We start from the raw sequence: 16,737 nt of genomic DNA, 5'->3' as shown, positions 1-16,737 counted from the left end.
TGTCAGAAGACAGGCTGATGTCATGGCAATTCATCCATTGGTTAGAGAGAGGTTAAATGCACGTTGAGATAACAGAGACAGTTTATTGTGTTTAAATTACCAGGATGCTGTTTTAAATGCTTGCTGGTGGGGTATTGCTTCTGTTCAGCTTTCTTACTGCGGGGGGCTATTTCAGGGATTTCAGGGATTTCAGAGATGCTGGGATTTCAGTGCATATGCTGGTAGTGTGCGTGTGTTCTTGCTGCTCCTGACATCCCGTCTGAGGTGTCCTGTTCTTACCTGCCAGCATCACCAGAGAAGCACTTTCTGGTGGGGTCTACCGTTAAGGTGGTGATATGCTGTTGCTGCTGTTCTGCCTTAGCCCACTTTCCTGGTGCAAAGTAGAGAAGGTTAAAGGCTGCTTGAAATTGTCCTGGCTCCCACTGTGCCTGACAGTGCTGGGAAATGCTTGGTGGAGGCACTGCCAAGTAGCCATTATGTTTTGCCTCCAGCCTTGGAGGGAAACATTGCAGAGAAAACTTAGCGGAGACCCCGGCCGCTTTTTCCACATCCCCTGCTTGGCGGTTGGGAGCTTTGCACTGATGTCACAAATGGGGAATCCGACTGACTCTGATGATGGTAAATAGTAGAAACAGGCTAACTTCTTAAAGAACAACTGCCCAGGCCAGCTCTTCAGCTGGCTGAAATCTCTTCAGATCTATTTAGGGTAACTGCAACTGGTTAAGCTGCACGGATTTACAGTGGTGGTGGGTCTGCTGCCCCATCCTCGTTTCCACGCCAGGCTCCATTCATCACGGGGAAAGGGAGGAAACAACCAAAATGCGTGGACAGGCTCCTCGCTCCAAATAGTCTGAGTGTTTGGACAGTCTCGCATATTTACGGGGCAGCTGAGATCCAGGACATCTTATACTCTTGCACTTGCTACTGGCCCAGAACAGATTATCTAGGTGCAATGAAGTGGTACCGAGTCAAGTAACGTAAAGGAGTCTCTGGGCAGCGTCTCAGAAACAGGCCAAACCGGGGTGCGGGGGAAGGAGCCGTCCTCCCAAACTCATTGTGTGCTTCATTCTAAATGTCCTCCCTCGACAGACCTCAGATCCCACGCTGCATTTTTAAATAGAATTAAAAGAGCAGCTTGTGAATATCAAGTGACTGGAATGCATTTCCATAACCGGTGCTGTCTCATCCCATCATCAGTATTTTTCCACACCAGCCAGGCATCAGGCTCACCTGTGCAATTTTGTCACATTTGCCAATCATGAAGTCTTGCGTTCAGTAAGAGGACAGTCCTTAAGAAAGTTAGGGTGAAGGCCAAGCTGCGACTCTTTCTCTGCCTCCCGGAACAGTCAGAGCAGCAACAAGAATAGGCATCGAGAAAGAGAAAAATCACTAAAATGTACTTTTAAATGACAGGTTGGACGACGAGCAGCCCTAGTTCATTTTTACCCAGCCCCCTCTCTTGGGCAGGGGACATACAGGGTAGTTCTTAAGATCTTTATTTCCCCCTTGTTGGCTCATTTTTCATCTTGCATACGTTCAGCAGCCAAACCAGAGTTTCTGCCTGTTGGAGGCTGACTCGAGGAAGACGATGAACAGCCATGCAGACCTGCTCACAAGGTCTTAGTTCAAGTGTAGCAGAGGGGAGAGCCCTTACTGCTGTAACCCAGAGTGATTTAGCTGTATCCATTTCTGGAATGAAAATTTAGTCCCGTACGCAGCAAGGCACTTGTGAAAATCCTGTTCTTAAATTCTAATTCAAGCAAGCATGTTTGACTTCAAATATATACACCAACCCATAAGTGTCTGTTTGAAAGGGAAGTATATGTTTAAGTGCTCTCTTAATTAGGTTTGTTTCTGATCTGCCTCCAATACAAAACCACAGCTATAAAAGTGGGGGACAAAGCCAAAGCAACAGGGTGATTTTTTTTTTAATTTTTTTGGCCTTTTCAGATTTTGTGGGAAATGCCAATACAAAACCACAGCTATAAAAGTGGGGGACAAAGCCAAAGCAACAGGGTGATTTTTTTTTTAAATTTTTTTGGCCTTTTCAGATTTTGTGTGGGAAATGTTTATTCCAGTTTAGCAGCAGACTTCCCTGCCTCGCTGTATGTTTTTCAGGGCCTTGTGTACAGTGTCTAACGTTCCTTTCAGACTGCGTATAAATCACATTGCAATGTCACTGTAGGAATTTGTTTAAAGATATAAAGAAATTGATAGCCATGTGGAATTATTAGCTCTCGGTCTTCAGAACGCATTCTCAGCCTTCCTTCCTCTCTGCTTTTTTAGTCTGTCTCAGCCTGCATATCTCCCAGCTCCTGGACTCCTAAATCAAGATCTGCACTTACCCTCCCTCTGCAGCAACACTGACCAAAAAAGCAAATTACTAAGGGTGTGGGGAAGGGGGGCACTGAAATGCTCTCTGCTGAAAAGATCGTACAGGAGAAAATACCAACCTCTTCAAAAGCAGGCTTAGCATTTGCTTTCATGTCTCATAATAGTCTGGTGTCCTATGGTGGGAGCTCTAGGGCAGAGAGAGTCACTGTATTTCAGCTGCAAAATTTCTCTGGTTTTAGATGACATAAATACCTAAAGAGGAGGTAGTTCCTGCGCTTTGGTTTTCAGAAGAACCAGGTGCTAGGTTTTGTGATGTTTTGCAGCACCTCTGCCTGTGGCTGGAGTTTCCAACCTTTGTGGCATTCGGCATCTCCGCAGCCTTTCAGTCCTGTTTTGGCACTGGGCTTGGGCACGGATTGTTCACTGTTTAGCTTCCCCAGTTAAGAGTGCTTCAGTGATGTCTCAGCTTCTGGCTTGCATGTAAAACAGAGGTGAACACCCTGGTCCCACTGGTACTGTTGAGCATGTTTTTAGAAGAGGCAAGAACTTGCTGAGAGGTTTTAAAAAAACATTTCTCTGAATAAGTCTGCCTGTTTGTCCACAATCTACCCCGAAAAAGGCAGACAGGTCCTCTAAGCAGGAGTAGGGTGCTGGAGGGTGGTACGCCACGCTAGAGTTTTCCTCCCATCTGTATATGGCACATGCTGTGCTCTCTTCTTACTAGGAAGCATCAGTGTTTTGTTATTATGTTTTGCTTTCTGCTCGCTGCTAATACTCTCTTTGCACTCCAGGACCTGCTGAGAAGGGAAAGCAGTGAATTTGGCCCCATGGTGAGAGATCCTTTCTATGTGGTCAGCGCAGGAGCCAGGTAGGTATATGTTAATGTCCCCTTTGTCACTGCAGGATCAGCTCTTGCCATCCTGCTGCCAGCAGCAGTTGTCCTGTGTTGTCTATGTAAACAGATGGGTTGTGACAAACTAGAGAAAACATCTGCACGGACACAGTTCTGGGTGTGCTGTGCCCAGCAGAGTTAGGAGGAGTAAGTTGCTGTGAGCTTTTTTTTCACTATAGACATTAATTCACTATCCAGTCTTCCTCATGTCATCTTGGAGCATGTTTCTGCAGCAAATTTCCAATTACGTGCCTTCCAAAATGTGTTTGATCTGCTGTTAGAACTCACGTCCAGATGCTATCATAACTGAAGGATTCTAAAGGAAAAAATACCTTGATGTCCCACTCTGTCTGGTTTTCTCCAGTCCAGGGTGCTGCCTCCCCAAAAGCAAGTGAACATTTGCATGGACTGAAACCGGGAGATTTCATTTATCTTGCCGAATTGGGAGCTTGCATTTAGGCTGCTTTCCTTTGTGCAGGCAGGATATTTTGCTCAGCAACAGGGGAGAGAGAAATGTTTTTAAAAATAGAAAAGTGTAATCATAAAACTCATAATATTAGGACTTATGTAACTATCCACTTAGCAGTGGATTGTTTTGCACTTAACTAGAACTTAAGTTGATCTTGCTGTATTTACATTTAAATACTAAATAGATGCTTGCCCTAAGCTCTGAGTGTCCAAACAGCTAACTCATCTTACAGTAAAAACCATCAAAAGGGACTAAATTATTCACAAAGGAGCTCTGTTTCTTACAAACTCGCAGTAAATGTCATCCCACTCTGTTGTCACGGTGGGAGTTAACACTGCTTTCTCCAAAGGCTTCACCATGCAGCTCTGGGTCAGGGAGCGACAGCTAGAAGGAGAGGAAGGCTCCTAGTCTAGCTGGATCTTACTTCTGACTGGCTGGCCATTTTTGCCCCTAAGAAGACATAAATGTTGTTTTAGAGGGATTCAGTCTGCCTTCAGGCACATCCTTTTATGATTATTTAAAACAAACACGTTCACTTTGATTTGGAATAACTTTTTCCATTTTTCTTCCTAAGAGAACAATACAGCTGTTTAAGTTCATCCTGCCTCCCTGTTTCTTCTAGAGATGGCATTTCATCATTCCTCTCAATAACTACTTGCTGCTTCCTTTTTTTTTTTTATCCCCAACCTATTTTCCAAGTAACGGGATTGAACACCCAGACTGAAAACAAGTTTATTGGGGCACGAAATGTAGGTTTCTCATTTTCATGCTTCACTGCACAAAGATTATTGGTATTAACTTAACAGTTTTATGATGTTTCCGCTGCGTAGGCATCCTGCATGCTCTGCAAGCACATTTCTTCTGGGAGATGTGAGGTTGCTTTCCCTTCTTGATCAGAATTGGATTTCCCAAAAGATAGAACGAAAGGATGGGAGAAGACAGGAAAAAGCCCTTAGCTCTGAGGACACAGGGTCCCACTACACAGGCTGCAAATCACTCCCTGCGAGCCTCAGCTGCCGAGTGATTTTTTCTTATGTTACTGCACCTGAAATGACCTGAAAGAGAATGGGCATGAGTTTCGGAAGCCAGAGGGCTCTGATCATGCACTGCTGAAGCCGGTAGAAGTTTTACATTTAACTCTCAGTGTGAACGAGATCCAAATCCTCTGCAGACTGAAAGGGACAGGTAGACCAGGACCTTACCCATGTGCCAATGATTCACAGAAGGAGTTCCACTATTAGGATACTGTTGAACATTCCCCTGCCTGAGTGTGAGTGAGTATTTCACAGTCTGGGTCATATGGGATTATTGTAGCATCTTTAATCCATCCCTTAAGAGATGCAGTCTTTGTCCGCCCTGTGATTGTCAGCCCAAAATAGCTGGTTTTCTAGACAGTCCTCTCAGTTCTAACCATCACCATCCTGTCGCTGTCTGCAGCGTACTCCATTCACGGGCCCTTCAGGGAAGGCAATAGCAGGCAGTAGTAATTATGCTTCCAGGTTTCTTCAGGACACAGCTGCTTAATGTGCTGGAGAGGAGATGGGACCATCCCGACCACCTCTTTTGCTGAAGGAGGAAAACTGTCAGATAGTGAAGTTATGGAAACCCTGGTCAGCAATCACTTGGTCCGGTCACACGTGCTCTGTGACTTAGGCTCCGTGCTCTTACGCTACTCCCCAGTTGTCATACAATAGCTTTCTCATAAGCACTGTTGGGAACGGTTGTTGCTCCACCAGTTTTAGAATCCACAACTGCTTCCACAGTAGGAGAGATCTTTCGATTAGAGAATTACCATCTGGTGTTTCTGACAAACACTGAGCATCTGAAAAGAATACACATTGCTACTGTCCAGGAACCAGAGACAATACCAAGAGCAGTCTGTCTGGAAAGTTTCCCCACCCCCAGGCAAAGGCTGCCAAATTCTATTCTCAGTTACACCAGAATAAAGCCGGAACGACCCATGTCTTTGACAGTTATTCATAATTTGTACCAGTACATCTGAGAGCAAATTTGGGGCCCAAGTCTCAAACAGCACAGATTGGCAGTGTTGGATTATTTGAACAATGCATCTCAAGAACAGAAAATATATTGGCAGTAGAGCTTTATTGTATTTTATTGTTTTATGGTATGGCCTCATGTTTTTAGGCCATCTTCTCTTGCATCTGCTAGCGCTATTATTACTGCTCATTTTGTTTTCCAGCTAAATAGCCCTAGGGGCAAGTAGGTTTGGCTATGTATTCTGAGCAGGATCCTCACTTCAAATGCCCGACACTGTTTCTCAGACTCACATGAGAACATCTTAAAAGACCTGGAAGGAATAATTTAATCTGCTGGCTTTGCAGCCTTAACATCCGTTTGCAGTTGAAGTGTATTGGCTTTGCTTTTTGTAACACCTGCCTATGTGAGCGGAGCTCTTTTTTCTAACAGGATTCCAAGGTTGTAAGAGTTTTTTTTTATTTTTCTCCACATTCAAAATAGTGCATTTTTTGGCCTCGCTTTGTTTTCGGAGACAGTTGAATCATTTCAATGGCACCTTTCCAAAAGGAGCAGATAACGTTATGGGAATTTTTGGCCCATAAAGCTGAAATTCTTAAAATTATCAGCATTTGAGAATGGAGTTTGATGGTCGGTAATATCAAGTAGTCTTTCTTACAGCAGTTGCTACTAGCCCGATCTGTAACAAACAAAATTCAAAGCAAAGCTGGAAAGGAAGCCAGGCACTTACATTTTCCTAAAATTGTTTCTATTAAGTTATTGCTGTGATGCTTGCTACATGTGTGCACATGTGCGTGTGATCTAGCACACGCTGAAAACAATGGGAGATGGTGAGTGGGAATGGATCTGGCTCTGTGTCCCTAGCATTAGTAGACTGGATTTTACTACCAGTTTCAAAGCACAACTGCACCTCACCTAGATCAGCAGGCACTGACCCGGGCCTCTGATATGGTTGTGTAATTTGCTCATTAAGGAGGTGCACAATAGCTTTTCTTGCTCATTGATTAATTACTAATCTTATCATGGTCTGTCTCTTGGTTTTTAGGTCTTTCAGCAAGAAAGAAAGAAGCCACTCAGAAAAAATGGCATTCACAGGTTATTATCCCCATCGTCACCACAGCAGCGAGGTTGTCACTGGGTCCGCCACACTGACCGAGAACCACAAGCTCTCAGAGCTTTCCAGGCCAGATAGCAGGACTTCCGCATTTGCCCCACCCCCAACAGAGGCAAGGAGTCACTATCCTGAGCAAAAGCAAGGCTTTAAACCCTTGTTCCTTAACCTTACTCCTTCTGGATCTGGCCAGTCCTCCCCTAATACGCCCACCCAGGCTCCCTCAGACTTCCAGAGTGCAGGTGATGGCCAGGCTCTGAGACAGCACCATGCCAAACGAGATGCTGTTCCCCCTGAGGGCAACGGTAATATTGAGGCACAGTCTTTGGATGCTGTCCAGGATAGATCCCCCGAGACTCTCACGGAAGAAATGATGTGGAGAAGGAAAGCCGGGCTGCTTCACAGGTCCCTCCCACCCAAAGTGGTGTGGGCTCATTCATTCAAAGACAACAGCTACCCGAGGGCTATGGTGTCTCCTCCAGCGGCTGGGCCAAAGTTCTCCCAGAGGTGGCAGTCCCTGCCGACACAGAGCAGCACTTCTTCTGACCCAGAGACTCCTTCTCCCCCGGGGACAACCCATCTCCGGATCTCGGAGTCGGGCCTGCAGCTCACGCCCCCACCATTGCTGCAGGACGATGAAGACGACGAGGTGTTTGTCATGCCTTCCCAGCCCGGTGGTGTTGCTTCACCCTTCTCACCCTCACTGCCATCCCGTCCTCTTCCTGAGCTGAGCTCTTGCACTTCTGCAAACGGCACGGAGGAATTCCTACCTCCTCCCCCACCGGCGGTGCTTGAGGGGAATGGGGCAGCTGGAGACAAATCCACCAGGCTCACAGAGGAGGCCAAAGTGAGGTAAGGGAGGGCTGTAATGCAGCGTCTCGGGCATTGTAGGGCCATATACAGTAAGATATGCGGGGCTCCAGACAAATGTGACTGACCTCCACAGCTCCGCGTGCTGTGACGACCCACCCACAGCTGCTAGCTGAGCGGGAAGCTTGCAGAGAAGCGCACACGTTATAAGGGGAGAGGGACAGACAAACAGCCTCGCTGCCGGTAGGCTTTGCTGGCTGCCAAGAGCGTTGTCAAATGATGTGGCCAGGGCAGGGCACAAAGCAAGAAGGCAAAAGGCTTTGCAGCCCATCAGCAGATGCACTGACAGATGCTTAGTAAGCAAGGCAAAGCGGGTTATGGGTGAGAAACTATCCCGGTCTCATTCTCCCTGCAGTTACCGTATGGATTTCAGTGGAGTTGCTTCTTACTCACTCCAGCATGAAGAGTTAAAATGGCTGCTGACTCCTTCCAGTTACTGGTTTTTGAGAGAGAACTATGAAAATCCATGACAGTTTTTCCAAACAGTTAGAGCTTCCCAGAATACATTTTAGACCTGGCACAAAATAGTGCTGTTATGAAACAGTGACCATCTGCCAAGAAGTGACAACACAAATATGTCACAGTAACACTCCATAGTGAATTTTTCCTGAAGGATAGGACTTTGGGCTAGGTGCCCAGCTGGTTTAACTCGGCACAGCTTCCCTCGCTCCCAAGGAGCTGCTCTGATTTCCATCCGGGAAGAATCTGGCTGGCACTGCGGTAGTGATTGGTTTTTCCAACATGAAAAGAACAAATGAGTATAGGCTGCTCAGGATGGTACTCCCAGGTGGTGAGACTCAACGTCCCCAGCCTGTGAGCAGAAAACAAACTGGCTTGTCACTCACTAGTTCCTTCTGTGTTGGAATGACAAAACAGCAGTGTCCAGGTTGAGGGGACAATATGCTTCTGGTGCCAGTAGCTTCATACTGTGGGTCCTTCCGTGTTGAAGTGAGAAGTAAGAGACAAAAATAAGCGAGAGAGAAGGAAAACTTACTTGTCTTAGGCCTTCACCGTGTGTTCACAATGGTCCTGTGTGGTAAGTTTATCTTCATCTCACAGAATTTTTCTGTCCATAGCAGCTTCAAAAGCTTTCCCAAAGCCCTGGCCGAGAGGGAGATAACAGGGTTGGGCACCAGTATCAGTGAAAATAATTGGCCCCTCTCGCCATCTGCATCAAAGAGGACTAGCTCTCCACCTGCTGTGGATAAGCAGCACCAGTTACCTGCTTCTTCTGAAGGGCCTGCGTCTTCTGAAGGGTCTCAAAGCGCTGATAGACAGCCCATAACTCAACCTGAAGGCAACCACAGAGAGCCAACAGTCATCACCGGAGAGTCAGAAAATGGCAACCTGGACTCCGGGACATTCAGCGCAGCACCTCCAGTAAAGACAAAGAAAAAGACTCCAGAGGATATTAAGTCAGAGGCTCTAGCAAAAGAAATTGTCCATAAAGACAAGTCGCTGGCTGATATCTTGGATCCAGATTCCAAAATGAAGACAACCATGGACTTAATGGAAGGGCTTTTTCCCAGTGGAACCAGCTTGCTGAAGGAGAACAACATGAAAAGGAAGATGACGCAGAAGACAGCTAGCAGGACAGTAGTCGAAGATGACACGTAAGCACTTCTTTTTGGGGTTGTAGGCTAATGTCGCAGCAGAACTCGCTGCTTGCTTGCTTTTAAGGACAAGCCTGTGCTGAATTTTTCTGCATCTGTATAGGTGGACGCTGGCGGAGAGTGAGTTTCTCAGTTCCCAGGCGAGAGGACTGGCAGGGCATTTCTGAATGCCCTTTCTCAGGAGCTCGGCTGAATGTGTGGCCTTTGAGCTCACCTCTCTGGGCTGTGTAGAAAACAAAGCTGAGCTTGGACAGGAAATGAACCATCTCTGGAGATGTTATTTGATTTTGCCATCTTAACCTTTGTCCAAATTCAGTCCAAAGCACAGTAACAGAGATATGAGAGTAAAATCAGGACCAAAACAGTGACGGGCAGAAAGATAATGGAGGCCAAATTGTGGAAGGAGGGATGTGGGCGCCTACTTATTACAGGGGGATGCAAAGATCAGCCCAAGTCCTCCAGTGTGTTTTTTTAAGATGGAGACTCCCAAGTGACAGCTGGAGAACCATATAGAAATAAGTTGTAATGCATCATGCCAGATAAGATCGTCAGTCTAGCCATCACTAGCTGAGCTGTGCCGATTTACCTTCAGCAAGGATCTGATCCCGTATAGAGTTGTTAACCGGTCAACATTTAAACAGAGCAGCTGCGCTGTTCTGTGCAGGGGAGAGAGATGAAAGCAGCTGACAGGCACCCTCTGATGGCAGGAATCGGCCATTTTCTTTGTGGTTAATAACACTAGGAAGGTACCAAAGAGGGAGTGCTGGAAAACCATGGATCTAGGCATGGGAAAAAGTCAGGCTCAGACTGAACTCCTCCTTTTTCTTCAATGTGGTGTAGGAGAGAAGAAAAGGAAGCTCCTGTAACCCTGGTCACCTGTCCTGCTTATTACAATGTTTCAGCACCCAAAGCAGAACTGCTGAATAAAATCAAGGACTTGCCAGAAGAAGTAGGTGAGGAAGAGGAGCTGCTGGACATCAATGAGAAGAAGGTAAATTCAGCACACACCACCATTTGCCGGTTACATTCCTGAAATAATAATAAGCCCTGAAGTAAAGTGCATTTCTGTTTGATGTCAGCTTTTGGCAGTCCCAAGTTGCGTGGGGGCTGGGTGCATTTAGGCCACCTGTGAAGCTTCATTAGGGTGACCCAGATTGAACGAAGAGAGCTAATCTGAGTACTCACCACAAATGTGAGTACAAATCTTGCACAACCCTGAGGCGGGCCTGTATTACGCCAAATGCTGAGCGTACAGATTGTAAGAGGCAGTCCCTGTCCTGTAGCAAGGAAGGAAAAGGGGGAGGTGAAGTGACTTGAGCAAGGACAGCTCGGGTTAGAAACAGGAACAGAATCCAGCTAGTGACTGCACTGTCTGAGTGCATGAGGTTTCGCCCTAGGATTTTTCTCTTCGGTGAGGCCAATTTACCCATTTTACCTGCTGTCTGCACTCCCTGCCTCCAAAGAAACATTGGTTACTGTTTTTGCCCCACACTTCATTGTTTCACTGACCTGCTGAAAGCCCTGTGCACCTCAGCCGCTCAGTCAGCGCAACCTCGATGTGATAATTTGGGTGGGAGGAGAGCAGGGCAGGAGAGGAGGAAACACTTTCCTCTCTTATTGCGGCTACATTTCACTGAGGAATGGCCTCTGCAGTTCTTGCTGTAGGCTTGGGTGCTCTGTCTTCCAGGGCTTTTGCAGGGCCTTCTAATTTGTCCCTGTGGTTGTCTCACATTGGTTACCTGCTAATTACAGACATGCTGCGAAGCTCACACATCCCAAGGAGCCACAAACAGGTACTTGCCTGTCTGTGCCTCCCTTCACACACCTACTACCTTCGTGTCAAAAGCAGATGTGCCTGCCTGCCTGCAAATTTAAAACATCCTACATTGCACTGGACAGAGTAGCACAGCCCGTATCTCATGTTGTTTGTACAACAGCAGAGTTTAAACATACTGAAGGATACAAATATTTGTGCAAGTCCCTTATGCTGTAAATACAGTACTTAATTCTTCCTGCACTGAAATCAGGCATGGATTGAAAGAAAGGCTCCCAAGATCAGCCTCTCTGTCAAAGTGCAGAGAATTCACGTGTCTCTCTCTAGCACAACTTCACATTTTCTCTCTGGGTCCTCATCCCCATGCCAAGTGTAAAAAAGCAGAGAGAAGATGTGAGGCTGAGTGGTGTTTGCGAGTATGCAATTTGTCCTGCAGCCCTGACTTGGAGAGCTCACCTCTCTTTTTCATATTGCCTTACTGTTTCTGTTCTCAGCTTTTCTCTGCTAAGCAAAATCTGCTCCCTACCCCAGGCTTTAATACAATGACAGCTAGAATGGGACCTCCATCAAAAAGTGCTCTGTAACACAAATTATGAGTACTAAGTGAGTAGATTAGCCCTATTTTGTGGAGCATTTGAGGTGCAGGTAGGACCCTGTCAAGTCTTTAGGAGCTGTCATACCGTGCCACTGGAATGGGTTAGAGACACTCGCCGTGCCTGCCATCTCTTATTTCTGTGGTCCTACACAGATTCTGGGTAGCAAGTCTAGACAGATAGATCATGCATGTGTTGCTAATCAAAAGCATTTGCCTAAGGCCTTTGTCTGCTGCTTTAATTATCCGGCCCAAGCCATTGGTTGTAGAGCACCCAGCTTCAAAGGTAGCCCCTGCCATGTCTGTAGCACTCGATTCTTGGGGTGCTGTTCACTTCAAAACCGGCTGCCTGCTTATACCCATGTGAAAGGTAGGGCGTGATTAAACAAGGCGAGGGTCCTGCTCCAAGGAGTCGGTGGACATGCTGCAAACATCTGACAGGCTTGCAAGTAGATGTCCTGCCGTGGAGGACAAGTCCCAGGCCTCAAAGGTTACATTTGCATGGAAAACAGAAAATAGATGGGAGTGATTAGGCCCAGACAGCAAGATCTGCCTGGCATGTTTGTTCATGGTCTGGGTGAAATAACATTTGCATAGGCATTATCTGAGAAGGCAGCTACTCTGAGAGGTCATTTGGATAAACCAAGCTCATTTCCATTGTAAGTATGCAAAGGAGCTATATCGGTTGGCATTTGGGATTGCCGGAGAGTCACTGATTAATGAACACAAAGCAAGTATTTCACAGTCCCCATCCAGCTCCCATGCCTTCAGAACAAAGGTTCGTCACTCCCAGCAGTCCCGTAGCCTCCTGCTGTGGTTGGAGGGCAGGTCTGCACCTTGAGCAAAGCTCCCGGAGCAGGGAAGAACAGCCAGTTCTGAGCAGCTCGGTCCTCCTGAAAACCTGTTGAGGTTAATGCCGGACTTTGTGTCCAGCCTGTAGAGTCCTGCTATAGAGTTTTCCCACCGGCATCATAATCATTGAAAATGGATCCCTTCTTTTGCTCCTCAGGATTTGGTCCAACAATCAACTGATAAGGACCTCGGATCTTTCTTTTGAAGGTGGCATTAGCATCGTAGGCACAGGGAAGGGCAAGTGTTGGTTCTTGTCTCTGGATGCTACCTGTCCTACTGAGGGGAGAATCCAAGTAAAGGAGTTTTGGTTGTCCCTTATCCTAGCAGGTGGGATTTAGTACCACCTTTGCTCTCCTGTCCCCCTGAACTATGCTGCTAACAAACGGCGTGACTTAGCAGTCATTCCAGCATAAGCCTGGTAGCTGACATTTGTTTTAAGAGAATATTACTCGCATTTTATTCAGCCTTTGCATATATGTGGAAGCTGGCAGTGGACTGTAGTGCAGCCACAAAACCACATGCTCCAGAGGATGCACGCAAAGTGTACCATCTAGTGGTGTCTGCCTAAACAGTGCTGTTAACTTCCCGGCTGCGAAACCAGCCTATTAAACCCCACTCTGACAGGCCACCCCTGGGGACAAGGGCCAATTCAGAGCAACCCCCAGTCTGACCTGGGTTTGAAGATCCTTTCTCCTTTGAAGTAGACCGCCTTCCTACTTGAAATTACTGTCAGTTTTGATGGAAAGAAGACTGTGTTAGTAAACTTGAGAGAATATTTTCAGGCAACCTTGTGATTTACTTGTATTTCATCGTGCAGTGTTTGTATGCAGAGCAGATTACCATACGTCTAATGGTGCCTCAGCAGTGCACAAACCGAAGAGACTGAAAATACCCGACGCTTGCATGAAGACCTTTTCCTGCTCTCCATGCTCTCAGTTCTGACTAAATGGAAGCAAGAATTGCAAGCCCCAGGCCATAGACTTCTGCTTTTGTATATGTCTTTCCCCTAAATCCTAACAGAAATTAGGATCTCCAGCACACGTGCAGCACTGCTGTTTCTGGAGTAACTGAACCCTGGGGGCCTCCTTTTCTTCAGCAGTGAAACAGTTGCCAGCATTTTCACAAAATGGGTGTGTGCTCTCCATGTCTTTGCTCAGTCACTAAGCAAATTTAGAGCATCTTTGGTGTAAATGCTTGCTTGATGCCTCTCTGTGTGAGGCAGTGCCTGCACAGGCAGGGATTTTTGGTCACGGTTGAATTTGAGGCTTGCACCTCAACACTGAGGCGGCTGAGTAAGGAGCAGTCAGTAGCTTCAGAGTACTATAGGAGGGGGAAATACGTAGCAATTCCTTCTTTCTTGCTAAGCCATATGTAACTAGCAAGTGTCAGCTCAGCCTGCTGTCATGCCATTAATACAGCTTAAATTCATTTTTCTGCCAGTTGTTTTGTACAGTTCTGGGTCGTAAAAAATATAACATCAAACAAGAAATTTCAGGCTGGGGCAGGGAGTGGGAAATATGCAGGAAATGTGGCTGTAGCTGTTTTCACCTGGAGACTTAAAAGAACCTGCATCTTTCAGATGTAGGTAGCTGGGTATCAGAATATGGTACACCGAATCAGATGTCTCTTCTGTAAATGTTCATTGATGGTAGAACAAATATATCTTCATGCAGTCTCATCGGGTATTCAGATTGTCACCTAGATGTGGAATTTCAGAGTTTTCTCTGTTTCCTCCTTAATGTCTCCTTTGTCAGCTGTTGCTGACTTGACCCTGCTCCTCAGGAGCCGTAGCCATATCCTCTCGTTGTCGTCATCCATATGACCAGGGTGATCATGGTAATGATCAATGTGGCAATATGTTTCCCTTCTGACAGGCTGAGCTCATCGGGAGCTTGACCCACAAACTGGAAATCCTGAAGGAAGCCAAGGAAGGCCTGCTTGCAGACATTAAGATGAATAATGCTCTTGGAGAGGAGGTGGAGCTGTTGATCAGCAAGCTATGCAAACCTAATGAGTTTGAGAAGTACAAGATGTTCATTGGCGATTTGGATAAGGTGGTGAACCTCTTGCTCTCCCTCTCGGGACGCCTGGCCCGCGTAGAGAACGTTCTGAGTAGTCTAGGGGAAAATGCCAACAGTGAAGAGCGGGTACGTATCTGCACAAGCATAGCATCTTGGCCGTTTTCGGGACGCGGGACAGCAGCAGGCACAAGAACGTGCTTGTATAAGCTAGGACCTCCAAAGGCTCACAGGAAGGCAGGTGTCTTAGCGCTTACATATAAGCAGTAGCAAACGTGGTTCTTTCCCTGGGAATCTTGGTCCCGGTTTGTATGAATGCCTCAGGTCCTGCAGCTTTTGTCTCGAAACAGAATGGCCGTCTTCGGGACAGCATGTCTGTGACCTACGGCAGGAGGAAAGGCTGTATGGTGTTGTGCGTCATGGAACAACCCACCGCCTTTTGCCTCAGTTGAAGCCACTTTTTAACCTTCTTTGGGTGGTTGTGAGAAACAAAGCCAGATATTCCTGGTAGTTTTTGCTTTCAAGCCAGTTTTACTGACTTTCTTGGAGCGCTTTCTGCCCCACATTGACTAGAACATTCGGAGTCTGATTCAGTGGGATTCACACTCAATCCACAATGAGGAGTTCATCCTCCTCCCCCAGGCTTTTGACTGTGTGTCTGGGAGCTTAGCAGCCATCCCGCCTCCCCCAGAGGTGGCAAACATGGTGTCGGGGGGAAGGAGAGGGGGGATCAGTGAGTTTGGTGCTGCTGATACTGAAGCACTCTCTCTGGTGTCTGCAGAGTTCGCTGAACGAGAAGAGGAAACTGCTGGCTGGCCAGCATGAAGATGCCCGGGAACTGAAGGAAAACCTTGACCGTCGAGAACGGGTGGTCTTGGAGATCCTGGGCAACTACCTCTCCGAGGAGCAGCTCCAGGACTACCAGCACTTTGTAAGGATGAAGTCCGCGCTCCTCATAGAGCAGCGAGAGCTAGACGATAAAATCAAACTGGGTCAGGAACAGCTCAAGTGCCTGATGGAAAGCCTCCCCACAGACTTCATGCCCAGGGATGCAACAGCAGCAGCTGCCCTAGCTGCAGCACTTGCTACCTCTGCCGGGGTCAATGGTAAAACCCCTCCAGCGGTCTCTTCCTCACTCTAACCTTTCCCAGGTGGACCTGGGATATAGTCCTCCTGCTCGAGTCTATTTAATCCAAGTACTTGGCAGATGGTTCTCTAGAAAGACAATGAACAGAGATAGGTTTAAAACAAGATTTTAATGAAGGAAAAAAATAGCAATAATAAAGGTTTTATTTTCCTTTCCTTCCACCTTTGCTTCCTGGAAACTTAAATCAATGTGGAGGGAAATCTCCTCCTGCCAGAGATGAGGAAGAGTCTCACGAGAATTAATCACATTATCTTTAATAAAAAACATGACCTCCTCTCTTCCCTCCCTTTCCTGCCTACCTGGCACCTCATTAAATAATGAAGGATCTAAAAGAATGAAGCCTTAAAAATAAAACCAACCCATTCTTCTGAACATTATTGATATTTATATTTTTTAAAGAACAAGACAGAATGTGTAAGTTTTTGTACATACTCTGATCAGTTACTTGATTCTACTTTGTTCTGTATGTAGAAAAGACATTTAATTTTGTATTTTGTGAAAACCTTAACAAAAAGAGGGAACCCCAAAGATAGTCATGCATTAGCTTGGAACATCTCTTCATGGTTTTGTTGCTGTTGTTCTTGTTGTTTTTTAATATAATAAAGGGCTACCAGAAGAAGCTTCAACCTGTTTCAACGCATGCTAAATATACCATTAAGTGGCCTTGTGAAGGAGTTTTTGACCAGGAAAATACAATCTTTCCTTTTTTGGATCTTGTGATCCACTGATTCTGGAGTTTAAACACACTTTTATGAGAACCTGCATCTCAGGACTCCAAGTTAGCATGAAATAACGAACTCAGGTCTGGACTCACTGCGGGAGTGTGGGGGAAGTCTGTCTTTGTTTTGAATAATCTAACTCATGATCTGTGTTACCGTTGCAGCCTGAATGCGTTTCTGTGAGATGTGAGATGGATCTCTAATGACATTATTTATGGGCCTGTTTTTGTGAAGGGATGACATACACTAGGACTTTTTTCATACAGCAATACCTCATTTGTCTGAACCCACTTAATCAGAAATTATTTTACAAGCTAGAAGAGGCATTAACTTGAAATGCGATACTCTCTT

General features: G+C 46.3%; 1 protein-coding gene across 1 annotated transcript in view; it reads left to right on the top strand.

The window, feature by feature from the left end:
- The window catches only part of SHROOM3 (shroom family member 3), a 158,527-nt gene extending 142,866 nt beyond the window's left edge, over positions 1-15,661 (top strand). Inside the window, exons 6-11 of the mRNA XM_009288686.2 lie at positions 3,126-3,202; positions 6,736-7,653; positions 8,748-9,284; positions 10,125-10,275; positions 14,377-14,649; positions 15,302-15,661. Of these exons, the coding sequence (XP_009286961.2) occupies positions 3,126-3,202; positions 6,736-7,653; positions 8,748-9,284; positions 10,125-10,275; positions 14,377-14,649; positions 15,302-15,661 (2,316 nt within the window). The remainder of the gene's footprint in view (positions 1-3,125; positions 3,203-6,735; positions 7,654-8,747; positions 9,285-10,124; positions 10,276-14,376; positions 14,650-15,301) is intronic.
- Positions 15,662-16,737: the final 1,076 nt, after the last annotated feature.

Source organism: Aptenodytes forsteri, unplaced genomic scaffold (assembly GCF_000699145.1).
Source record: "Aptenodytes forsteri isolate BGI_AS27 unplaced genomic scaffold, ASM69914v1 Scaffold221, whole genome shotgun sequence".
In the NCBI taxonomy this organism is placed as follows: Eukaryota; Metazoa; Chordata; class Aves; order Sphenisciformes; family Spheniscidae; genus Aptenodytes; species Aptenodytes forsteri.
Note: the sequence above shows the minus strand (reverse complement) of the source record. Positions and strands in the feature narration are given on the sequence as shown.